Genomic DNA, 26096 nt, shown 5'->3' with positions numbered 1-26096 from the left:
TCCTGACTACGGGTGCTGCACTGTAAGGAGTTTGTACGTTCTCCCCGTGACCTGCGTGGGTTTTCTCCGAGATCTTCGGTTTCCTCCCACACTCCAAAGATGTACAGGTATGTAGGTTAATTGGCTGGGTAAATGTAAAAATTGTCCCTAGTGGGTGCAGGATAGTGTTAATGTACGGGGATCGCTGGGCGGCACGGACTTGGAGGGCCGAAAAGGCCTGTTTCCGGCTGTAGATATATGATATGATATGATAATGTGGGGTTCCATTTCCCACAGATGCTCCAGTTTCCTCCCATATCCTAAATTGCTTCGTGTGTGCAGGTGAGTGGTACAGTCTGGGGGATATTGATGGGAGTGTGGGGAAAATTAAATGGGATTAGTGTAGGATCAGTGAAAGTGGGTGAAACAGGACATAGTGGCCGAAGGGCCTGTGTCTGTGCTGTATTACTATCGTCCTGTGGCTCCAATGCTCGATGGCTCCATGACATTCACAATCCTGTTCAGTTCTGAGTAAATGATCCATCTTGTGTTCCTTCTGGTTTTGAACTCAAAAGTAGCTTCATCCCCACATCAGAGAAGCCAGGCTCCAGCCAATTCAAATCACTCTGGATACAGCAAAGGGATCAGTAACATCCTGGCTGCATTGGTGAAGACTGTGCATCTGTCCGACGTGCTCCAGTACAGTCACACCACTGCCATCTAGTGACAATATGGAACATTGCCCAGGTATGTCAATCCATTATAAGCGGGATTAATCAAAGGAGGCTAATGTTTCTTCAATATGTCCACTATCAATCATCAGCAGTGATGGGAGGTGTTCTAAGCAATGCCTAAAGCAGCATTTATTCACCTACAGTATATACCCCAATGCTCAGTTTGGTTATATGGCAACCACTGTTTCATTGCCTTTGAAAGGTATCACATACTTTCTGCAGGGCAACAGAGCCAATGAAGTCGGATGAAGTCAATCAGACTGCTCTTTTGAAGGGCCAACACAGACGTGGTGGGTGAAATGGCCTTTTCTTAAGCTGTAAATTTTCATATGGATTAGCTAGGCAAAGTTAGCAAGAGATGAATTATGTGGGGCCGCAGATGCTGCAGGGAGTTGCTGGTTTTCTACTTGAGTGGGTATTGGTGTTTCAGCCCCGTTTGTATCCTGGATGTGGCCACACATCTGCACACAACCCATCAGGAACTACTGAAGTAGGTTGACGAAAGCCAGTGCAGAGAACAACAATGGACAAAGTTGACCAGTAGGTAAAGAGCAGCTGGTTTAACACTGCCCCCCACATCCACAGTCAGAATATCCTGGGAGACATCTGTTGACCTGAAATTAAATTGGACCTACCATCTAGATTTTCAAACTAATAAAAATCATAGCAAATGTTAATTTACTATCTCAACTTTAATATTTCAATCAATCCCATGAGTTTTTAATCAAGATTTCAAAATTAAGTTGAAATGGTGACATTTGGCTGTTGTTCATCGACTATGCTCAGGGTTCAACACCACCATACCCCTCCCAAACCGGTTACCAAGCTCAGGGAACTGGGTGTCCATGCATCCCTCTGCAACTGGATCATTAACAAAACACAATCAGTACAAATTAGCTGCAACACTTTCTCTTCGATAACCTTCAGCATAGGAGCACCTCAAGTCTATGTGTTCACCCCCCATGCTTAACTCACTCTGCACCTATGACTGTGTAGCTGGACACAGTTCCAACTCCATCTTTAAATTTGCCAACAACACCACCATTATTGAACATATTGTGGATGATGACAATTCAGAGTATACTGAATGGTCTGACTGAATAGTGCCAGAACAACAACTTTGCTCTCAACGTCAGTAGAAGAGGAAGGCCGAGGATCCATAAACCTGTGTTCATCGACAGGATGGAGGTGGAAAGAATAAAAAACATCACATTCCTGAGCGTGCATATCTCTGAAGATCTATCCTGGTCCCAACAGGTCCCAATCATAAAGAAAGCCCATCAATGCCACTACTTCCTTAGAAATTTGAGGAGATTCGGTTCGTCATCGATTATTATCTTAAACTTCTACAGGTGTACTGTAGAGAATATGTTGACTGGTCACATTACGGCTTGGTTCGGCAACTCAAACACCCAGGAACAAAGATTTCAAAAAGTGGTGAACACTGCCCAGTCCATCATGGGTGTAAACCTCCCCACCTTCAAAGGGATCTACAGGAGTCGCTGCCTCAAGCAGGAAGCTAACATCATCAAAGACTCACATTAATCTGGCCACACTCCCCTTTCACTCTTGCCATCAGGAAGAAGGCATTGGAGCCTGATAACTTTTTATTGTTGTTTATTATGGTGTTTACAGAATACTATGTTTACATATCTGTTGTGTTGCTGCAAGTAAGAATTTCATCGTTCAGTTTTGGGACATCTATATACTAAAACTCTTGTTTGTTTCTTTGTTCCTGAACTACAGCCAAAACGGCACACCATCTTTGCCATGTATATATTAGTTTTGATTTTTTTCTTTTTTAACTGATAAATATAATTGGTTGTCCAGTTATAGGATTGGAGTAGGAGATGATTCACTATGTTATTGAAACCATTTTGGAATTATGTATATACCAACTAATAGAGGCCTTGGTCATAATAGAATAATAAATCTTAATCTATCTAGACTTAAAGGGTAGTAGTTGACATTCTGGTGAGGTGGTTAAAATGTTGGGGCTGGGAAATGGAGGACATTGCTTACTCCTCCAGGTGTAGGTTTGTGAAAGATAAGTTATTGTGCTGGAGCAGAAGGTGATACGCTTTCCTGCTGACTCCATGGTAGGATTATGTTGATACTAACACTCTGTACCTTAAATGAGAATCTCCAGTGTGAACGGACCTCATTAATCTGGGGAATTCACTAGAGTAACATCTTGCACTTAAATGGTATATCGAACATTGTGAAACATCCAAAGGATTTGCACAGCACCAGTTACAAACAACTAAAAGCAACTCTTCAGCCAGAGTGTGGTGAATCTGTGGAATTCATTGCCTCAGAGTGGCTGCAGAGGCCAAATCATGGGTATTTTTAAAGCAGGCATTGAATTGATAGACTCTGGATTAGTAAGGATGTCAAAGGTTACAAGGAGAAGACAGGAGAATGGCATCTTAAGGGAAAAATAGATCAGCCATGATTGAATGGCGGAGTGGACTTGATGGGCTGTATGGCCTAATTCTGCACCTATGTCTTGGTCTAACATTCTAGGGTTAAGTACAAAAGTAAATATTTGGGAAGATCTCCAAATATTGATGAACGAGGGAGGTTTCAAGGAAACTCTGAGAGTGGCAGAGGTGTTTTGAGTGAAAAATCCAGAGCAGAACTTAGATGCTGGTACAACCACGGATGGAAGAGGAAAGTTGTGGAGACTGTCAAGAGGTTGTACTCAGAGCAAGTGGTGTCCATGGGTTGACTCTGGTGCATGATTGTGGAAGGAAGGTCAGATAATCAGGTACCCTGGGAAGCCTCATCTCAAAGTGCTTCAGTCAAGTTTGTTCTTTCTATGTCCCCTCACTCTGTGTAGACAGATTGAGCAGCACTTGAACATCAGGTAGATCAGCAGCAGGGCCACAGCGAGAAGGATGCCGATGGCATCCAAGCAGTGGTACTGCACCCAGTTCAGATGGTGAGCGGCAGTTTGCAAATGTTTGGCTCCCCTGTGCTTCATCACAAACTCCACCCAATAGACCGAGAGGGCCAGGGGCTTCACTGGCCGATCCTTGTGCAGTGAAGATATCCTCGTCATGGCTTCCTTGTATCTGAAACATACAGTTGTTGCAGTTAAGATAGTCGTCCTCATTGAAACCAATACATAGGATATTGGATCTATCCAATCTATCCAGCTGGTGCAGTATTATTGATATGCTTTCCAGATTTAAAGCTGGGGTTACTGTGCAGTTTATGTGCTGCTCTCATCACACTGATGCCACAGGTGTAGATATAGGTACCTGCTGGGCAGTAAGCTGGGAGTGTTCCCGTCGGAGAGAGAGGAGGGCCGCTGAGAACAAAGGGAGGACCTGCTGCCACCTGCAGGCAGGCAGTAGATTCGATTGTTTGGTGAACCTTTGCAACTTTGTCAGTGCCAAAACATGGCGACGCTTGTGTGCTGCCTAGGAGGTCTGCTATAAAACTGGATTGTATGCAAAACAAAACATTTCACCCAAACCTAGGTACATGTGACAATAAAGTTTGATTGAATCATTGAAAAATGCTGGAATGAAAGAGAAATATAAGCAGGATATGCAGAAAACATTCAGCAGGCCAGGCAACATCTGTGGATAAAAGAGCAGAAATCATAATTCATGTTGAAAACACTTTGCCGCAACTCACTCTGCTTGACCTGTTCAGCTTTCTTGTTATGGCATAGAAGCAGGCCATTTGGCCCATCAGGTTTACACTGGCTCCTAACTAGTCAATCCTATTCCCCCTTGGAGCTCTCTAGATCTGTGTAACATCCTCTCTCACTTGCCCATAAAACTCCCTGTTTATACTTTTGCAACTTGCCTAGATTAGGAGTAATTTAAAGTGGTCAATTAATCTTTGGAACATGAGGGGGAAATACAAACAACTAGTGTTAACCCACATGTTGATTTGAAAAATGGGTAGCACAGAGACAGCACCCAAGGTCAGGCTTGTAACCATGTCCAGGGAGCTGTAAGGCAACAGCACTAATGACTTCAACACCAGTCTGTTTTTAAAATTATTTTACTTAGTGAAAGTGGAATTTGGAAACTGATGATTTTCTGCCACAAGATGGCACCCATTCCAGTCTATCCCTACATCGCTTCCAGTGTCTTCCACCAGTTCAACATTTCTGGTGTATTTCCTAGAAATAAGTCATAGAACATAGAACAGTACAGCACAAGAACAGGATCCTTGCCCTACAATGTCTGTGCTGAAAAAGATGCCAAGACCATCACATATGTCTTAGTATCCTTCTTTGTTGTGCCTATTTAAATGTCTGTCGAAATGCCTCTGAAATGTAGTGATTGTACCTGATTCACCACATCCCCAGGCACTGAATTCCAGATGTTAACCATTTATGTAAAAAAATATCCCTCAGATCCCCCTTAAAATTCCTTCCTCTCACTTTAAATCTATGCCCTGACAGCTGCCATCTTAATCAGCTGAACATCATTCTGTGCAAACTAGTGTCAAGCAAACCTTCTTTCATCAAACAATCTTTCATCCTTTCTCATTACAGTGTTGAGCCTCACCCCTAACAAGCTTCTCACTGAGGTGAAGCAATCTAATAGGATCTTCTCCAAAGATGTTGCCTGACCCGCTGAGTATTACTCTGGAATTTTGTGTCTTTTTTTGTAAACCAGCATCTGGATTTCCTTGTGTCTCCATGATAATCCTTTCATGTTTGTGCATTCTTTCTGGAGATGAGGCAGAAAGGTCTGAAGGGTCTGGACCTGATACATCACCTATTCCTTTTCTCTAGAGATGCTGCCTGATCCGCTGAGTTGCTCCAGCATTTTGTGACTACCAATCATTCAGTGCAGTAGAAAGTTTGGAATGAATCACGGTAACCTAAATAATCACATTTTATCATGGAGATGATTAGTCAATCTGCTGCAATATGGAAGCAATGACTCCCTCTTGCCTCTGAGATGGATTTTGCTTTATACAATGATTCCTTGAAGGTATCATTCTTCCCTTTGAGTCATGAGTTGAAGTCTCTTTCTAGCAACCTATGCTTATGTTCCAATGCACTACCGAGAAACGGCTGCACTGGAGGGATTGCTATCTTTGCGGAAGACATTCAGCCACTCTATCCCAGGATGTCTATTAAAGATCCCATGGCACTATTGTCAAGAGTCAGAAAGTTCTTCTTGATGTCCTGGACAAACCCTCGACCAGCACTACTGATGTGGATTATCTGTTCTTTATCACTGTGCAGTTTAGAACATAGAATATAGAACAGTTCAGTGCAGGAACTAGTGATGACTATGCCGACCATGATGCCAATTTATACTGCACATGGTCTATCTCTCTCCATGGTCTTATATACCTCCTTTTCTGCCTGTCCACGTGTACGGTCAATATGCCTCATAAATATTATTATTGTGTGTGTTTCCACTGCCACCCTTTGCAGTGTGTTCGAGACACCTACTAATTTCCTCCGTATAAAAGCCTGCCTCAAATCTCCACCAAACTTAACCCTTCTCAACTTAAATCTATGTCCTCTAGTATTTGGCATTTCCACCCTGGAAAAAAACTGCTGATCTACCCTATCTACGCCTCACATAATATTATGTACTTCTAGCAAGTAACACCTCACCCTCCGATACTCCAGTTTGTGGGAATTTGCCGCACACAAAGCATAACTATGTTTCACAAAGTACTCACTTGGTTAGAAAGCTCTCTGAGGTCTAAAACCTGATCAGATTTGTTTTTGCTCTTTTTAAAATCCTTTGACTTTGAAGTTTTAATGTGTCTCCAAGTTACATGAAGATCACTGACCCGGTATCATTGATAACCTTGTTTAATGCATCCACGAGGTCCTGGGAAGTGATGTCCTTCAAATTCAATATAATGCCTGCCCCATGACGCATCATACGCAGTGTGTTGTCCATCTGATCTCCAAATAATGGCAACATGACCATCGGCACAGCACTGCAGATCGCCTCATAGATTCCATGTGTCCCTCCGTGGGTCAGGAAAGCTCGTGTTTTGGGATGCGCTAGATCGCAAATCAATGGAAAACAATAAATTAATCCATTTGTTAACCAATAACCCTTGAATCGATCATTTTCAGCAATGAGTTGTGTTAGAAGATCAGAGGGCCCATGTTTACACAAAGGGCACCTAGGATTAGTGCTCCCTATTGCAAGAAATTTTGAATGTTTGCTGTCAATTTCCAATTTTGCTTTCTACAAAGTTGCGGAGGGAGGAGGTTAATGATCGCAATTTCAACAGGGCAGGCCCCAGACCCTTGTTGACGGTTGTTTTTTCTTTACATAATGCAGCCTAGTGTAAGTGAACTTGAGGGCACAATATCCACAGGTTCTCAGCATTTCACCTCTATTATTCATATGCCTTCACTATTTAATACTTCGATTGCTCCCCCACCCTGTCTCTGCTAATTCAGCTACTACTGAGTCAAGTCAAGTCAAGTCAAATTTATTTGTCACATACACATACACGATGTGCAGTGAAATGAAAGTGGCAATGCCTGCGGATTGTGCACAAAAAAGAATTACAGTTACAGCATATAAATAAAGTTAATAAGTTACTATAGTGTAGACAAAAATTTAGTCTCTGGGGTTATAAAAGTTGACAGTCCTGATGGCCTGTGGGAAGAAACTCCGTCTCATCCTCTCCGATTTTACAGCGTGACAGCGGAGGCGTTTGCCTGACCGTAGCATCTGGAACAGTCCGTTACTGGGGTGGCAGGGGTCCCTCATGATCTTGCTTGCTCTGGATCTGCACCTCCTGATGTATAGGTCCTGCAGGGGGACGAGTGTAGTTCCCATGGTGCGTTCTGCCGAACGCACTACTCTCTACAGGGCCATCCTGTCCTGGGCAGAGCTGTTCCCAAACCAGACTGTAATGTTGCCGGACAGGATGCTCTCTACAGCCCCAGAGTAGAAGCAATGAAGGATCCTCAGAGACACTCTGAATTTCCTCAGTTGTCTAAGGTGGTAAAGGCGCTGCTTTGCCTTACCCACCAGTGCGGCGATGTGCGTTGCCCACGTCAGATCCTCTGTGATGCGGACTCCCAAGTATTTAAAGCTGCTCACCCTATCCACAGTAGACCCATTTATCTCCAGTGGCGTGTAGGTCCTTGGATGTTTAGCCCTTCTGAAGTCCACAATCAGCTCCTTCGTTTTAGTGATATTCAAGAGGAGGCTATTGTCCTGACACCAGAGTGCCAGATCAGCCACCTCCTCCCTGTAGGCCTTCTCATCGTTGTTGGCGATCCGGCCCACCACCACAGTGTCATCAGCAAACTTGATGATGGAGTTTGAGCTGAACCTGGCCCCACAGTCATGTGTGTACAGGGAGTACAGTAGGGGACTAAGGACGCAGCTCTGGGGGGATCCTATGTTCAGGGTGAGGGAGCTGGATGTGTGTTCCCCCATCCTGACCACAAGAAACAACAATGCAGGAGACACACTGGGTTGCAGTAAATTAATGGGGGGGAGGGAGCTTGCTCGCGGGGATTAAGTTTGACATCTCTCCCTTCACTGGCATCATCCTACTTGACACCTTCATTTCCATGGAAGCAAAGTTTCTGTTCTCTCTCATCCATGTCAGTTCCCAAAGTTTGGCAAGGGGGGTGGATACGCGAAAAGTGGGGTGATGATAATATGGGGACAAGATACGGGAGAACCAAGACTTTACATCTTCCTTGCGAACTCACTTCCACTTCTGATCTGGCTCAGAGATGGGTCAGCTTTACTCCCCCAGAAACAAACTGGAAGCACGAAGCTCACAGCTGCTACCATTGTTGTTGCTAGCGAGGAGGATAATCAGAGGCTGCAGGATGATACTGATACGGACGGTAAAATAGGCAGATAGTGGCAAATGGAGTTTAATCTGATAAGTGTGAAGTGATACGTTTTAGAAAGACTAATGAGGGGAAACATACACAATAAATGGTAGGAACAGTAGGAGCACTGAGAAACACTGTGAGTTGGTGTATATGTCCAAGGATTCCGGAGTGTGGCAGCACAGGTGATGAAGAAGGCATATAGGATGCCTGCCTTCATTAGCCAGGGCAGAGAATACAAGAGCAGGGAGCTCACGGTACACCTTTAAAAAGCATAAGATAGGCTAGAGCTGGAATATTGTGAACAGTTCTGTTTGCCTTACTATAGGAATGATGTGATCGCACTGGAGAGGATGCAGAGGTGATTCACCAGGACATTGCCTGGGATGGAATTGTCTAGCCATGAAGAGAGATAGGTTAGGATGGTTTATTCTCCTTGAAATGGGGGAAGCTGAGTGGAGAGATTAAAGAGTTGTAAAAAAAATGACAAGAGGCAGAGACAGGCTAAATAGCCAGCATCATTTCTCCACAGCAGAGGTGTCTAAATCTGTACGGTATAGGTTTATGGTACGGGCTGAGAGGGTCAGAGAGAATCTGAGGAAGAATCTCTTCACTGAGAGGATGCCTGAAATCTAAAACCTTCTGAGGTGGAGGCAGAGACTGTCAAAACACACGTATCAAGACAAGCACTTGAATTGTCAAGATGTAAACAGCTATGGAACAAGTGGTGGTAAATAGGATCAGTATGAATAGATACTTCATGACCGGCATGGATACAACGGATGGAAGGCCCTGTTCATGTGCTGGGTAACTCCATGAATCATTCATTGCAATTAAGTTTATTGAAGATGCAGTGGATGCATTGGTTATGGACAGACCATGGAGGAGAAGCTCTTTACAGAGCACCTCCTCATCAAATATACCTCTTTCATGAGCTCCAGGAAAGCCAGCAAAGAAACTTGCCCATCATTCAGTGGCAGCTAAGACTGATGTGGAAACAGGGAAACAGTCACTTTAACAACAACTCTGCAAAGATAGACACAAAGTGCTGGAATAACTCAACGGGTCAGGCAGCATCTCTGGAGATCATGGATAGGTGATGTTTTGGGTAGGGACGCTTCTCTGCAAATCTCAATTTGGTGTATCAGGTATTTCAGTGAAGGCTTACGTTTCTCCGGTGAGTTCGTAGGGGCTGGTGCCTCTTCTCACACTTGGCTATCACTTGGGAGGTGGGGGAGGAGGGGTGGGGGGAGACATTATCAAACCATGTTGCTCTCTTACCCAGCAAATCATTCTGGGGCAGCCAGTCCATCAGCTTGGTGTTGGGTGCCAGTGTTGACGGCCTTTCTCCACTGTGTCTCCACAACACCTGTCACAAAAGAGACAAAGGTCAAATGCAGCATCATTGGATTGTATAGCACGGAAAAATGCCCTTCAGCCCAACCTATACACCTTGACTAAACTGCCTATCAATGGTCGCCTGATTTGCCCTTCATCCCTCCAAACCTTTCCCACCCACTTATCTGTTCAAATGTCTTTTAAACATTATAATTGTACCTGGCTTTACCACCTCTCCTGGCAGCTCATTTCATAAATCCAACACTCTCTTGCCCCTCAGATTCCATTTAACTCTTTTCCCTCTCATCTTAAATCTAGCTCGTCTGGTTTTAGATTCCTCCATCCCAAGAAAAATCTACCCAAGCTATTTCCTCAAGATTTTATATACCTACTAGACCAAGTGGACCCGTTGGGCCCAAACCTCTCCTGCATTGGTGCAGCACCTTCTCCTCCCCCACTCCCCCCTCCCCTCTCCCCACTCCCCCTCCCCTCCTCCCCCCTCCCCTCCCTCCTCCTCCCCCCTCCCCTCCCTCCTCCTCCCCCTCCCCCCTCCCTCCTCCCCTCCCTCCACTCCCCTTTCCCCTCCCTCCCTCCATTCCCCCCTCCACTCCCCTTTCCCCACCCTCCCTTCCCTTCCCCCCCACTCCATCCCCCTCAACGCCTCTTATCCTCCCCCCTCCCCCTTCCCTCCTTCCCGCCCTGGTAGATTTAAACTTTAAAATGGGAGTAACATTAAAAATATAACACCGATTTCAATGAAACTTCTACCATTAGCACCAAAGGGACGACGGTGAGTAAGGTGGGCCTAAAATTGTCGCTCTACCGTGTGCTGTTTTGGCTGTAGTTCAGGAACAAACAAACAAACGAGAGTTTTAGTATATAGTCACCCCTCAGGATACGGTCACCCCTCAGCCTCTCCGCACCATCAATCTTATTTTGCCTTTCCTCGAGGTTTCAGTGTGGTTCAGTGGGTGGAACTCAAGCATTTGACCCATTGGGTCCCAGGATCACGCTTAACTCTAGAGACACGTGGAAAATCTTGTCTTCCTCCCCTGATCCAGTACTGAGGTGGTGCAGCACTTGAACCTGCAATTATTTGGATGAGATATCAAGGTGACATCCCATCCTCAGGTGGATGTGCATGGTCCCACAACTACCACTTTAGAAAAGTGCAGGGGAATTCTCCCAGTAGTCCAGGATGTTATTCATCCCTCATGTAACATCACGAAGAACTGTCTGATCATTGTCACATACAAAAATACATTTTAAAAACATGCCTTGTTATGCCTTCCCTCTGTTCCAAATGCTCCTAAGTTCGCTGACATGCATCATTGATTCTGTTTCTCTCTCCTGCTGATCAACCTGGGAGTATTGCCAGCATTTTCTGATTTTACTTAGGATTTCCTACAGTGTTTGGTTTTCCAAGAGATGTCTCTTGGATGAACACGAGATGAAATATGGACCTTGGATCTCAAACCAAAGTCAGTCCTGGAATGAGGAGAGTTAATCAGGATCTGCTCTGATCAAAGGTCTTTACGCCCAAGGTATGCCTCACAGTGGAGAGGACTAAAAGCATAAAGAACTACGGACATACACCCTCTGAGAACAACCAGCCTGGGGATGCAATCCACACAACAAGCCTGAAAGGACAGCAACACAAGACAGAATTCACTCTGTGTTCTGGTCCGAGTAAAACAGGGCTGTAATCTATGGGGAAAGAACAGGCCATGGGACTGAGGTAAATCTCAGTCACAGACCAGAAAATCCCATTGACCTCCTCCTGTGCTCGAACATTCTCTGACTCTCTGGGTCTGTTCTCAATCCCTCTCTTCAAGTTAAATTTCTTTCTGACTTCTCCCAAGTTTAGGCAGTTACCTAAAGAAATTAACTCCAAGACAGAGTCTCCATTCCTTGAGTCCAGAGATCAAAAGCAATGGTAACAATGACTGAATTAAGAGAGCTGAATCAAGTTTCTATCAAATTACAATAGACAATAGACAATAGGTGCAGGAGGAGGCCATTCGGCCCTTCGAGCCAGCACCGCCATTCAATGTGATCATGGCTGATCATTCTCAATCAGTACCCCGTTCCTGCCTTCTCCCCATACCCCCCTGACTCTGCTATCCTTAAGAGCTCTATCTAGCTCTCTCTTGAATGCATTCAGAGAATTGGCCTCCACTGTCTTCTAAGGCAGAGAATTCCACAGATTCACAACTCTCTGACTGAAAAAGTTTTCCTCATCTCAGTTCTAAATGGCCTACCCCTTATTCTTAAACTGTGGCCCCTTGTTCTGGACTCCCCCAACATTGGGAACATGTTTCCTGCCTCTAACGTGTCCAACTCCTTGATAATCTTATACGTTTCGATAAGATCTCCTCTCATCTTTCTAAATTCCAGTGTATACAAGCCTAGCCGCTCCACTTTCAACATATGATTGTCCCGCCATTCCGGGAATTAACCTAGTAAACCTACGCTGCACGCCCTCAATAGCAAGAATATCCTTCCTCAAATTTGGAGACCAAAACTGCACACAGTACTCCAGGTGCAGTCTCACTAGGGCCCTGTACAACTGCAGAAGGACCTCTTTGCTCCTATACTCAACTCTTCTTGTTATGAAGGCCAACATTCCATTGGCTTTCTTCACTGCCTGCTGTACCTGCATGCTTCCTTTCAGTGACTGAAATTACAATAATCATAGACTTTGCGTGATTATACTGTAGTCGGTTGTGTAAATTTGTTGTGCAAGTGTTGACCAAACAAAAATCTGCCTCCGTTTGTAATCACCTTCTGAGGAATTTGACCAAATGCTTCTGCAATCCGATTGGCAGTAGAGATGGGTATGTCAGAAACCATTGATCCTAAGGAGAAGATCACAGCTCCATGTTCTCCAGAACTGTTCATAAATTCTTCCAAGTCCTGGAAAGAAAAATTGAAAGTAAGATATAGTGAAGGGGGATCCGACTCATAACACGCTCACTCCTTGCTCACTCTGGGCTCCACACTCCCAACCGTGAACTTGAGCAAAATCCCCAGAAAGGAGGAGCCTAATTTATTTCTTGAACATTTAATTTGATTAATGTTTAAGGACTCTGGCTAATTGAGGATGGAGGACAGGAAAGGATTTAAGGTAAATGAACCAGATGAAATCAAGTGGAATGTCTTTCATAAGTTCATAAGTTCTAGGACCAGAATTATGCCATTCAGCCCATCAAGTCTACTCTGCCATTCAATCATGGCTGATCTCCCAGGACCTCACCTGGACTGCAAATACCAAGGCAGTAGTGAAAAAGTCACAGCAGAGACTGCATTTCCTAAGATTACTTCGGAAAAACAGACTGAAGGAGAATCTGCTGGTGACCTTCTACCACTCCACCATCGAGAGCGTACTGGCATACTGCACCACTGTGTGGTATGCTGGCTGCTCGGCTGCAGACCAGAAGGCCCTCCAAAAGGTCATCAGGACAGCAGAGAAAATCATCGGCTGTCCACTACCCTCTCTGAAGAACATCACCAGCTCGCGCTGTCTGAACAGGGCCAGAGTCATAATCAAGGACAGCACTCACCCGGGACACGAATTGTTTGTTCTCCTGCCCTCTGGCAGGCGCTATAGGAGCCTAAGGGCCAGGACAAATCGGAGCATAGGAGGCTGAGAGATTATCATATTGAAGTATACGAGATCATGAGGGTTGTGAATAAGGTGAACATTCAGAGCCCTTTTCGCAAGGTAGAAGGATTAAAAAAACAAGTGGGCATAGGTTTAAGGTGAGAAGGGAGAGATGTAAAAAGGTTCTCAGGGCAACATTTTCACTCAAGGGGTAGATCATATCTGGAATGAGCTAGCTAGAGGAAGCTATGGAAGCTGATATAATTACAATTTTAAAAACACATTTGGACAGATATTTGGATTGGAAGGGTTTTAAGGTATATGGGCCACAAAGGCAAATAGGACGAGACCAATATGCCCACTTGGATGGCATGGCCCAGGTACTTGCATTTGCCATTGAAACACGTGCCCTCATATTGTATTCACATCAGTGATGCTCCCACCTGGGGCAGGGGTTTCCTCTCCTTGCAGTTGATGCCTCCAACAAGGACCATGTTTGGCATCAGGGGTCTAGGATACTCCAGGATGAAGTCGTATCGCAGCAGCCAGATGGAAGACCGGCTCAGTAGCTGGACCAGAGTCACGTCCTTCTTCAGGAACCTGGTGGCCAGCTCTTCAAATGGCGAATACACAAACTGACATAGTAATGGATCCAGAAAACTAATCAGCATATTCCCAGCTCGTTGGAGAAAGGTCATTCGATCGGTGTACCCTGTGAACATTCTTGGCACAAACGAGAGCGGCCGTGGACACTGGGTGGCTGAATATTCCAACCCACAAGGGATTCCTCGCAGCAAGTTGACGATGGGGAGAGTGAGGGACTTACCAACAATCGCGCCACAGGCATTTAAAGGGTCAGTCAGCAGGGCATCGAATCTTTCTTCAGCCAGTTCCTCCATCAGCTCAGTGTTAAACAGTAAATACTCGCAATGAGACAGGACAAACTGCCTGTACCCATTCATATGCTCCATGGTCCTCCAAATTTGTTCAAAAACAGTCCCATTGTAAAACGCTATCTCTATCATATCTCTGTGTATCTGCTCCACATCATCTTGGCTGAAGGGAATGAAATAGGTCTTGCTGGTGTAGTTACTGGAGGCCTTAATTGTCAAAGAGTTTTCGGGGTAAACGACAACAACCTGGTGTCCTCTTCCGTGAAGCTCCTCCACTATGGTTTTCATGCTGAGCCAATGACTCCCGTCGACAGGGACAACCAGCAGCTTGCCGGTCTCGATCGGGATCCAAGACCACTGCAAGCAAACCAGGAACCACACGAGTTGGCCAATGCAACGATAAACCGGAGCCATCGTGGGAAGCAACTCAAAGCCACTGTGGAGAGAGCAGTGACAGTCAGATGAGGCCTCGGTATTTAAATACCGCCCAGTAAAGCTTCATTTCAGACACTATTGTTGACAGTGTCTGTGAAAGCTGGATTATTAATGTTTAACTGCCTGCAATAATTTACTCTAGATAATATCTTCTCAGATAAGGTTTTCCACTCTCGGGAATGTTGGATCAAAGAACTGGTTCTGGTTCTGGTTGATTACTGTGCAAACACCTCATAAGTGGATATCTTGCGCAGGTCGGAGTGAGTAGTGTAGTGATTAAATTTTGAAGTGGTCCTTTTTGACCAAGTTGTGATCTAGTTGCACAATCCCCTTTTTAAATGACAACATCGAGAGCAGCACGTGTGTTGAGTGGTAACATATTCCATTCCCTTACCGTCCTTGGGTAAAGGGAATTTTGGTATTTTGTCTTGTTTCATGACAGTTGATGCTCAGGGATGACGGAAGATTTGATGGAGTGATTTTGTTAATCTCCTTGGAAATTGCAATAAGTCTTAGCCTGATTCTGCGGAGCTCTAGGGTATCTCATCCGAGAGAAGTCGGCATTTTATTCAAGCTTGATTTGCGCTTTTAGTCATTACATTCAAAGCGGGCTGCTCGGTGTTGTACTTTCTCCAGGGTGATCTTGTTGTTGTTGTTGAAAGGATCCCATACGGCTCCACAATACTCCAATGTAGGCCTGACCAAGGACTTGTAGGCGTTCTCTTTGACAAATGTACTACATGCGTGAAAATTTATTTTAAGGCCGACAGCTCTATTTGCTTTGTTAGACACTTGACTGATATCCGTCACCCAACTTAAATCTTTGCTTAATTCAACTCCTAGATATGGGTAATGGTCGACAGCAAGCAATGTATGGCTACCCATGTTGTATTCCAATAAAAGTGGTTTAGTCTTTTGTGAGACATGCATGGTATGGCATTTGGTTGTATTGAATAACATCTGCCAGGTTTTTCCCCACTCACAGAGAGCATCCAGATCCTTCTGTAAGGACAAGCTATCTTCTGGTGTTTTAATCTCTCTATAAATTATGGCATCATCTGCAAAGAGTCAAACTCTGGATGAAACTGCATGTGGAATGTCATTGATATACAGTAGGAAGAGCAATGGACCCATGACAGTCCCCTGTGGCACACCTGATGTCACAGGAGTTTCAATAGACATCTCTCCCTCCAAGAGAACGCGCTGATGTCTCCTTGTCAAAAAGATCTCAATCCATTTTAAGAGGTTGCCATCTATTCCTACATGGTTGAGTTTGTACAGGAGCCGCTTGTGGGGAACCTTATCAAAAGCCTTACGGAAGTCTAATATAATCAGGTCAGTCTGACCCTTGTTATCGAGTGACCAGGCTAGATCATCGATGAGTCCCGCCAGTTGGGTTTCACATAATCAACCCTGTCTAAAGCCATGTTGGTGGTTTGTTAGTTCTTTGTGGAAGTCAATATGGTCCATAATATGTCAATGGATTATGTGTTCGAGAATCTTGCATGGTATGGAGGTCAGTGAAACTAGGCGATAATTTGCAGGATTTATTCTATCTCCCTTTTTATAGATGGGGACAATGTTAGCATTCTGCCAATCTTCTGGGAGTTCTCCACTATCCACAGACTTCTGAAAAATCTTTTGAAAGACTGGAGCTAAGCTTGCTGCACAATTCTTTAAAACTCTGACTGGTATCTGGTCTGGCCTGATGCCTTCTTTGGTTTTATTTCTTCCAATAATTTCTGCACCCCGTTCTTTGTTACCTTAAGATCTGCAATTTTTGGAGTTTGTTGTGAGTTCAATGATGGGAATTCATCTAGGTTTTCTTCAGTAAAAACCGAACAAAACTGCTGATTTAACACTTCGGCCTTGTCTGCTGCCAAAGATACTGGTCGCCCCATCGATGTGAGGCTTGAGATTCCAAATACTTCCTGGCTCATTTTCTTGATGTAATTCCAGAAGGGCTTTGTGTCTTCTGATTTTAAACTTTCCCCTATCACAACATGGATGTATTCTTGATGTGCTTTCCTGATATGTCTGTCAATTGAACGCCAACATTTCTTGAAATCTGTCCATGCGGAAGTTGACCCAGATTTTCTTGCTCTGTTATAAAGCCTTTGTTTTTTCCTAATTGCATGCCTAATTGATGAATTTACCCACGGTACCCATGGAATAAAACAGTCCATGGCCCTGACACGAACTTGTTTAAAATCTAACCACAGCATGTTTATGTCTGTTACTGCCACATAATCTTCTGCTAATTTCTCATTAAATTCTGATATGAGTTCATCTATGGAAGACAAATCTGCCTTTTTGTAGAGGAAATTTTTCCTTGGTGGTCTAACTGCTTTGGCTGTCATCTTGGCTTGGACAATAACAGCATCATGGTCGCTTATGCCTAATGTCACATCACAACTTTCTACAAAGGAGGGACGGCTGACAAAACACAAGTAAAGTATATTTCTGCCTCTCGTGGGCTTATCAACCATTTGAGTGAGGTTGAAATCATTGGCCAAATCCAACATAATCTTGCTACATGCAGTATTTCTTCGCCCAGTACGAAGAGAATTGCGGGACCGGTCTATATCAGGGAGATTAAAATCCCGCAGTAACCATACAGAAGCAGACTTTGGAATCTTGGATGAAAAAGCTTCAAGTTCTCTTAAATATTCCTGTCCTGATGATAGAGGGCGGTAAAATGCCCCGATGTATGTAGGCTTTAGCCCCTTTATATGAATGCTAACCCACAGCACCTCGCAGTTTGTATCAAGATCTTTTTCTTCAGTAACAATATACAAGTTCCTAATAGCGATGAATACACCCCCATGAGAGTCCCCTTCCCTCTCTTTTCTAAACACCTCGTGGAATGTTGGAAATTTTTCACCTGCGTCAATGTCTTTGTTCAACCAAGATTCTGTACCGATTATTATGTCTGGGTTTTCTTGGTCTATAAGAGCCTGGAATCCTGCTTTCTTTGCTCTAATGCTCTGGCAATTGAGATTTAGAATTTTAAAAGTTTTTTGTTTACTATGACCAAACTTCATCCTCTTAGGCTTTGACTTGGCCCCGGAGTTTCTATTACCACCATTTTTGTTTTCAGACTTGTGCTGATCACGGTCTACTATCGGACTAGATGTCCTAGGGCTAGGTGAAGCTGAGCTAAGACCAGGTATGATGTCAGAGTCTGCAGATATGTTGAGATTTTCAAAGCTGTTTGCCAAATTAATGCTTGCATAGCTAAAAAAATGAAGAATCAAAATTGGGGAGTCCACAGTTGCAGCACACCCATGAGTACGATGGATGCTCGACAAGCACGTCATAAATGCGTTCATTCATGCCCATACAGTTTCTGTGAAACCATGAGTCACATCCCTCATATTCTATTGCCTGTTGACCATACTTTGCTGCCCTGTTACACACCATGCACGGGTATTTGGGTTGGTTCAATGCTACATCTCCAGGAAGTACGATAATTAAGAAAGTATGTGATTGGTCTTAAATTAATTTTAATCAGAATCTTCCCTTCCATTGCTGTAGACCTACAAGATGACTGAATAACAAATTGGAACAAGCTCACCGGGTCCTTGAAGGTGTTTTCTAGAAGTAAAGATGTAATCCAAGTCAAGTCAAGTCAAGTTTATTTGTCACATACACATACGAGATGTGCAGTGAAATGAAAGGTCACCCACAGTCCAGCAATAAAAATAAACAATTTCACACACAATCACAAACCAACACAAAACAAAAAAAAACATCCATCACAGCGAGTCTCCTCCAGTCCTCACTGTGGCTCTCATTGTGATGGAAGGCCAGAATGTCTTTTCTCTTCCCCTGCCGTCTTCTCCCGCGGTCAGGCTGTTGAAGTTGCCACATTCCAGGCCGTGCCGGACGGTGAAAGGTCCGCAGCGGGCCGACCCAAGCCCCGCGATCCGGGGCGGACGAAGACGCTGCCGCTGCCGGAGCTCCCGATGTCGGCCCCCACCCAGAGGGCTGTGAGCATCCGATATCCACGCGGCCCGCGGCCGAAGCTTCCGGAGCCTCCGAAGGCAGCCAGCTCCACAGATGGTAAGTCCGGTCCGAGGGCTCTGCGAACCAGAGCCCCAGGTGGTCCCAGCTGGAGGCCGCCAGCTCCAGGTGTTTGGCCGATGGTAGGCCACAGCGGGAACAGAGACACCACCAAGAAAAAAGGTCGGGTCTCCGTTCGGAAGAGACAATTTTACAGTCCCCCCCCCCCCCCCCACACAGTACACAACCACAAAAAACACTACATCACATCTACACACTACAATCAAGACAAAAAACAACAACAAACACAAAAGACAAACGGACTGTAGGTGAGCCGCAGCTGCTAGGGCAGTGCCATCAGTGCTCAGGAAAAGTCTGGTCCGATATTTCCGGTAGTGGGTTGTTGAAGATTCTATTCAGTATCAGTAATGTGAGAACATTTAATAGAGATATTGGAATATGGGATCAAAACTCACGGGGTGCTTGCAGACTGGAGCTATTTGTACTGGTGGAAATTTAACAGGAAATTGGTGTTTAGATCTCGTTGCTGTGATTGGACAAGCTGAGCAATCGCGTTCTTGGTGAGTTTAGCACTCCTCAGTTTATTGCAGGCCAGCAATAATTCACCCCAGGCAACAGTAATTAAACCCAGGCCTAATGGGAGGTGCTTTGGGGTTGTAGATGTGCTGGAAATCACAGAATACAACACCGTTGAGAAAGTCCAATCACAACAGGGACTGAGCAGCTTCCAAATTTGTAAAGGTCTCTCCAGAGGCATGTGCAAAAGCTGGAGGGGAGTGGGGTCAATCTACAGTGGGGCTGGATGAGTGGGGAGTGGGGTTGGTGATGGTGGGTTCAAGATGGCCGCGCCGTTGTGTTTGGCTGCCTGCCACTGTATGTTTCTTTTTTTTCCTAATCAGATGTGCAGCACTTTGGTCAACGTGGGTTGCTTTTAAATGTGCTATACAAATAAAATTGACTTGACTTGACTTGACAATGTCTTCTGTTTCTTCAATGGAAGGGGATACATCTGTAGAGTAAATCAAAATTTTGAATCAAGCTCAAAGACCTGTGCAGAAAGAAGGTGAACGACCTTGCCCTCGTGAAGACATTGCCATCTCCTTTACCCTCAAACACATCCCTAACCTGACATACTGCAAGAGAGCCTCCATCAACAAACCCATCAAGTATGAATCTCATAAGCCCCATCACATCCTGACACAGTTAACACTCTGCTCCCATCAAGCATCGCACATGTCCTTGCTACAGTGAGATCTTGGATTAGATGCAGGGACCATGGAGCATTGAGAAAGTCACAGCAGTACAGTGACTTGTTCTTCTAATATAGATGCCCACCAGAAAGCTGGCAATGGAATGGAGGGATGGTAACTATTCACCCGCTATTTAGTGCATCTGCTTGGAACTTGCCTTCTGGAAGCCCAATATTATGCCGGTGTTCCTCCGTTTAAGTTTAGTTTATTGTCACATGTACCAAGGTACAGTTTTGTTGCGTGCTAACCAGTTAGCAGAAAGACAATACATGATAATATATGATCCTGTGCAGTGCGGGCCAACCTCACCTTTCACTCTCCTATTTCTACTCACAAACTCAAATTGCTGAAAGCACATCAAATCAGATGGAAAAATAGAACGGTACAGCATACAAGCAGGTCCTTCAGATGGTCCTGCCAACCATCAAGCCTCCATACTTACTCTAATTCTTCACTAACCCATTTTATTCTTTCCTCTCAAATTCTTATCTGTACATATAGCAGCAATTTACAGTGACTGATTAACCTATCAAACCACACATCTTTGGGATGTAGGAAGAAATTGGAGCACCTGGACGAAAGCCACATTGTCACAAAGAGAACGTGCAAACTCCACACGGGGAAACTCCACACATATTTGAAGTTATTGAGGGATGAAAATCATAGTTACAATACTTTGATATCCTCTGATGCGGAGGAAGACCAGTCATTTGTGCCTGTGCTGGAGAAGGTCACTAGCTCACCAAGTGGGAGAAAAGATGAGGTACGAGGGTAAACTAGCCAATAATATAAAGGAGGATAGTAAAAGAGTTTTTAGGTATGTAAAGAGGAAAAAAATATTCAAGGCAAATGTGGGTCCCTTGAAGACAGAAGCGGGGGAATTTATTATGGGGAACAAGGAAATGGCAGACGAGTTGAACCGGTACTTTGGATCTGTCTTCACTAAGGAAGATACAAGCAATCGCCCAGATGTTCTAGTGGCCAGAGATCCTAGGGTGACGGAGGAACTGAAGGAAATACACATTAGGCAGGAAATGGTGTTGGGTAGACTGATGGGACTGAAAGCTGATAAATCCCCAGGGCCTGATGGTCTGCATCCCAGAGAACTTAAGGAGGTGGGGCTAGAAATTGTGGACGCATTGGTGATCATTTTCCAATGTTCTGTAGATTCAGGATCATTTCCGTTGGATTGGAGGGTAGCTAATGTTGTCCCACCTTTTAAGAAAGGAGGGAGAGAGAAAACGGGAAATTATAGACCTGACATCAGTGGTGGGGAAGATGCTGGAGTCAATTATAAAAGACGAAATTGCGGAGCATTTGGATAGTAGTAACAGGATCATTCCGAGTCAGTATGGATTTACGAAGGGGAAATCATGCTTGACTAATCTTCTGGAATTCTTTGAGGATGTAACTAGGAAAATTGACAGGGGAGAGCCGGTGGATGTGGTGTACCTTGACTTTCAGAAAGCCTTTGACAAGGTTCCACATAGGAGATTGGTGGGCAAAATTAGAGCACATGGTATTGGAGGTAGGGTACTGACATGGATACAAAAATTGGTTGACAGACAGAAAGCAAAGAGTGGGGATAAATGGGTCCCTTTCAGAATGGCAGGCAGTAACTAGTGGGGTACCGCAAGGCTCGGTGCTGGAACCGCAGCTATTTACAATATACATTAATGACTTGGATGAAGGGATTAAAAGCACCATTAGCAAATTTGCAGATGATACAAAGCTGGGTGGTAGTGTGAACTGTGAGGAAGATGCTATGAGGTTTCAGGGTGACTTGGATAGATTGTGTGAGTGGGCGGATGCATGGCAGATGCAGTTTAATGTGGATAAATGTGAGGTTATCCACTTTGGTGGTAAGAATAGGGAGGCAGAGTATTATCTGAATGGTGTCAAGTTAAGAAAAGGGGACGTACAACAAGATCTGGGTGTCCTAGTGCATCAGTCACTGAAAGGAAGCATGCAGGTACAGCAGGCAGTGAAGAAAGCCAATGGAATGTTGGCCTTCATAACAAGAGGAGTTGAGATTAGGAGTAAAGAGGTCCTTCTGCAGTTATACAGGGCCCTAGTGAGACCGCACCTGGAGTACTGTGTGCAGTTTTGGTCTCCAAATTTGAGGAAGGATATTCTTGCTATTGAGGGCGTGCAGCGTAGGTTTACTAGGTTAATTCCCGGAATGGCGGGACTGTCATATGTTGAAAGACTGGAGCGACTAGACTTGTATACACTGGAATTTAGAAGGATGAGAGATCTTATCGAAACGTATTATTAAGGGGTTGGACACGTTAGAGGCAGGAAACATGTTCCCAATGTTGGGGGAGTCCAGAACAAGGGGCCACAGTTTAAGAATAAGGGGTAGGCCATTTAGAACTGAAATGAGGAAAAACCTTTTCAGTCAGAGTTGTGAATCTGTGGAATTCTCTGCCTCAGAAGGCAGTGGAGGCCCATTCTCTGAATGCATTCAAGAGAGAGCTAGATAGAGCTCTTAAGGATAGCGGAGTCAGGAGGTATGGGGAGAAGGCAGGAATGGGGTACTGATTGTGAATGATCAGCCATGATCACATTGAATGGCGGTGCTGGCTCAAAGGGCTGAATGGCCTCCTCCTGCACCTATTGTCTATTGTCTCCAACTACATTCTATCTCTGTCCCGCCCGCTCCCCTGACATCAGTCTGAAGAACGGTCTCGACCCAAAACGTCACCCATTCCTTCTCTCCAGAGATGCTGCCTGTTCCGTTGGGTTACTCCAGCATTTTGTGTCTACCTGAGGTTTCAGGTTGGGATCTTTGTTCAAGGTGATGGAATAGAGGGGAGCAAGCTGGTGGAAAGTGGTGAGAGGAAGGGGTGGGGTCTGAGCTGGCAAGTGATGGATGGATCCAGGAAAGGAGGGGTTGATTTGCAGATGAGTCAGGTGTGGGAGAGATGGGTGGAGACAGTAACCAAGGCTGGAGATAAATAAGTGGGTTCCAATGTTGAAATTTGATGAGAAGGTTGGAGTGCAATGTAGAATCAGAGGGAAGAATTGTGGGTAGAAATGAACGAAGGGGAAGGAAGAAAAATGGGGGACTTAGAGTCGGGAAGGATGTGTAACGAGCAGATAGAGGGAGGGCAGGGGAAAGGAAGGTGCACACAAGGGATTGGGGGGAGCAGGGTAGATGAGAAGATTAGAAGTTGGTTTTACATGAAATTGTAGAATTCAATGATCAAGTCAATGTGCGAAAAAGTGCCGTTCTTCCAATTCGGATTCTCAATTTTAGGTAATATTCCCATTCCCTTCTTTTCCTCCGCTCTTCCTGATGTCCCACCCAGGTGCATACTGATTTCTCTCACTATCACTCCCCCCTTCTCCTCCTCCCTTTGTCCTCTTCCACCTATATCCCTTCCTATGGCTTCATATTTCACTCCTCATATCTTACACCTTTTTGTCTCCTTTTTATTTCTAGCGTCTGTCTGCCCATCTGCAGATCAACACCCACCACCCCTCACCTATATCCACCTACTTGACAGGCTTTGTCCCACCCCCACTTTTTGCAGCTTTCTCCCCCCCCTACCATAATCAGTCTGAAGAAGGGTCCTGACTCGAAAAGTCAGGTATCCATGTCCTCCAGAGACGCTGCCTAACCCGCTGAGCTATTCCAGCAATTGTGTCTTTTTTACTAGACTAATACCTAGAATGGATGGGTTGGGGCAACCGGAAAAGCTGGACAGGTTAGGCTCATGTCGACTGGAATTGGGAAGAGTGAGTGGTGATTCGATTGAAGCACATAAAATACTGAGGGGCCTTCAAAAGTTGGGTGTGGAGAGGATGCTTCCACTTGCGTGCTTATGTAGAACCAGGAATTATTGTTTAAAAATAAGGGGTTGGCCATCTAGGATGGATAGAAGGCAAAAAATATTTCTGCACAAGGGTCATTAGTCACTGGGGTTATCTTACATAACAGACTGTGGATGCAGAATCCTTGAATGTTTTTATGGCAGAGGTATCAGGGGAACAGAGTGTACTGGAACCTGGTGGGAATTTATGGTTGAGGTTATAATCAGATCCCCATGATCTTACTGAATATTGGAGCAGATTAGAGGGGCTAAGTGGCCTAGCACTCTAGCTCATTCGTATGTTTGTCTGCATGTTTACATTTTGAAATTATTAAACTCTTTAGTGCCATTTTCAGTGGGTTTGACAGATGGAAAAACAAACCAAAATTGTATATGGATAGCCGCCTATTTATGATAAAGATAATAATCTTTCAAAGTAGCACTTTTAACAAAGCTACTGAAAGGTTATTTTCTTTGCTCATAAATAGGCAGCTATCCACATAATTGTACTCGGAAACCTGACAAGCCTAAGGTGGCCTGGTTAAATGACTCACTGTCTCTGAAAGGTTACAAAATTCACACCAAAAAATTCACACCAAACATTCACCCCAAACTGTTCTCACTATATGGGCTTCCACATAAATTTACTCTGTTATTTAAAATCACACAATGGAGCACATGGTGAAACAGAATGAGCATTCAGCTGCATCCGACAATCCAAGATCTAAAAGGTTCTGATCGATAATCTAGTGAGTTGGTTAAAATGTTGGGGCTGGGAAATGGAGAACATTGCTGACTCATCCGGGTGTAGGTTTACGAAAGATGGTATTGTGCCAGAGCAGAAGGTGAATCACCCCATGGAGGGATTTTGTGATACCAGCTCTCTGTACTTTAAAATAAAAACCTCCAGCGTGAACAGACCTCAATAATCTGGGGAGGAATGAAATGCAGATGCTGGTTTAAATTGAAGGTAGTAACTCAGCAGGACAGGCAGCATCTCTGGCGACACACTTCTTCAGTCTGAAGGGTCTCGACCTGAAACGTCACCCATTCCTTCTCTCCAGAGATGCTGCCAGTCCCACTGAGATACTCCAGCATTTTGTATCTACCTTCAATAATCTGGGTGTTCTCTACTCCAGCAGCATCCTGCATCTAGATGGTATCTTGATCATTGTGAAATGTCCAAAGGATCTTCACAGCAGCAGTTTCCAACAACATTCGAGGCTGAAGTACATTTGTAGATATTTTGGAAAGTCATCATAAATTGGTGAAAGAGGGAGGTTTTAAGGAAACTTTAGAGGAGGAGGGAAAGGCTCCTTTTTTAAAATCTCTTACCTCGACGAAGATGCGATTTTTTTCCGTATCGTATCTCCGTCCACACCGCGGCCTAACATCGTGGAGTTGGTGGCCTCTACTGGAGGCCGACTTCGGGAACTCCAACCGTGGGAGCCTGCGGACTTTAACATTGCCTTTTGCCGGGGATCGACCTCTGAGCGCCAACCGCGGGAGCCTGCGGACTTTAACATTGTGGAGCTCGCAGTCCCTGGCTAGAGACCGACTTTGGGAGCACCAGGCTGCAGGAGCTTCGGCCGCCCCGACACGGGAGCTTCGATCGCCCCGACGCGGGAGCTTTGATCGACCCGACACGGGAGCTTCGATCACCCCGACGTGGGAGCCTCGATTGCCCCGACACAGGGGACTTGGACCGCCCCGACACGGGAGCTTTGATCACACCGACACAGGGGACTTGGACCGCCCCGACACGGGAGCTTTGATCGCCCCGACGCGGGAGCTTCGATCGCCCTGACACAGGGGACTTGGACCGCCGGTTGTGGGAGCTTCGATGAACCCAACAGATGGTTCAACTGCCCCGGCCACGAGAAAAAATGAGGGAAGAAGGCAAGACTTTATTGCCTTCCATCACAGTGAGGAATGTGGGAAATCCACTGTGGTTTCAAGGTCAGTTTATTGTCACATGTACCAATTAAGGTACAGTGAAATATGAGTTACCATTCAGCCATACTAAGTGAAAAGCAACGACCCACAACCACATAAAAGTCAACATTAACATCCATCACAGTGGATTCCACATTCCTCACTGTAATGGAAGGCAATAAAGTTCAATCTTCTTCCTCATGTTCTCTCGTGGTCGGGGCAGTCAAACCATCCGCAGTCAGCCGACGATCGAAGCCTCCGTCGG

General features: G+C 45.0%; 1 protein-coding gene across 3 annotated transcripts; it reads right to left on the bottom strand.

Moving 5' to 3' along the window:
• Positions 1–928: 928 nt before the first annotated feature.
• LOC144595841 (UDP-glucuronosyltransferase 1A1-like) lies at positions 929–14788 on the bottom strand. Of its 3 annotated transcripts, none has more exons than XM_078403591.1 (5): positions 13918–14788; positions 12655–12786; positions 9814–9901; positions 6501–6720; positions 929–3790 (listed from the first exon to the last, which is right to left on the bottom strand). In XM_078403591.1, exons 1-5 carry the CDS (start codon positions 14779–14781, stop codon positions 3514–3516), a joined length of 1581 nt encoding a protein of 526 aa, XP_078259717.1. In that variant the 5' UTR covers positions 14782–14788; the 3' UTR covers positions 929–3513. The 3 variants fall into 3 exon arrangements, with proteins under 3 accessions (XP_078259717.1, XP_078259718.1, XP_078259719.1); XM_078403592.1 differs by having other exon boundaries at positions 6518–6720; XM_078403593.1 differs by lacking the exon at positions 929–3790 and adding an exon at positions 3831–4303.
• Between the last annotated feature and the right edge of the window lie 11308 nt (positions 14789–26096).

Source organism: Rhinoraja longicauda, chromosome 8 (genome assembly GCF_053455715.1).
Source record: "Rhinoraja longicauda isolate Sanriku21f chromosome 8, sRhiLon1.1, whole genome shotgun sequence".
Taxonomy (NCBI): Eukaryota; Metazoa; Chordata; class Chondrichthyes; order Rajiformes; family Arhynchobatidae; genus Rhinoraja; species Rhinoraja longicauda.
Note: the sequence above shows the minus strand (reverse complement) of the source record. Positions and strands in the feature narration are given on the sequence as shown.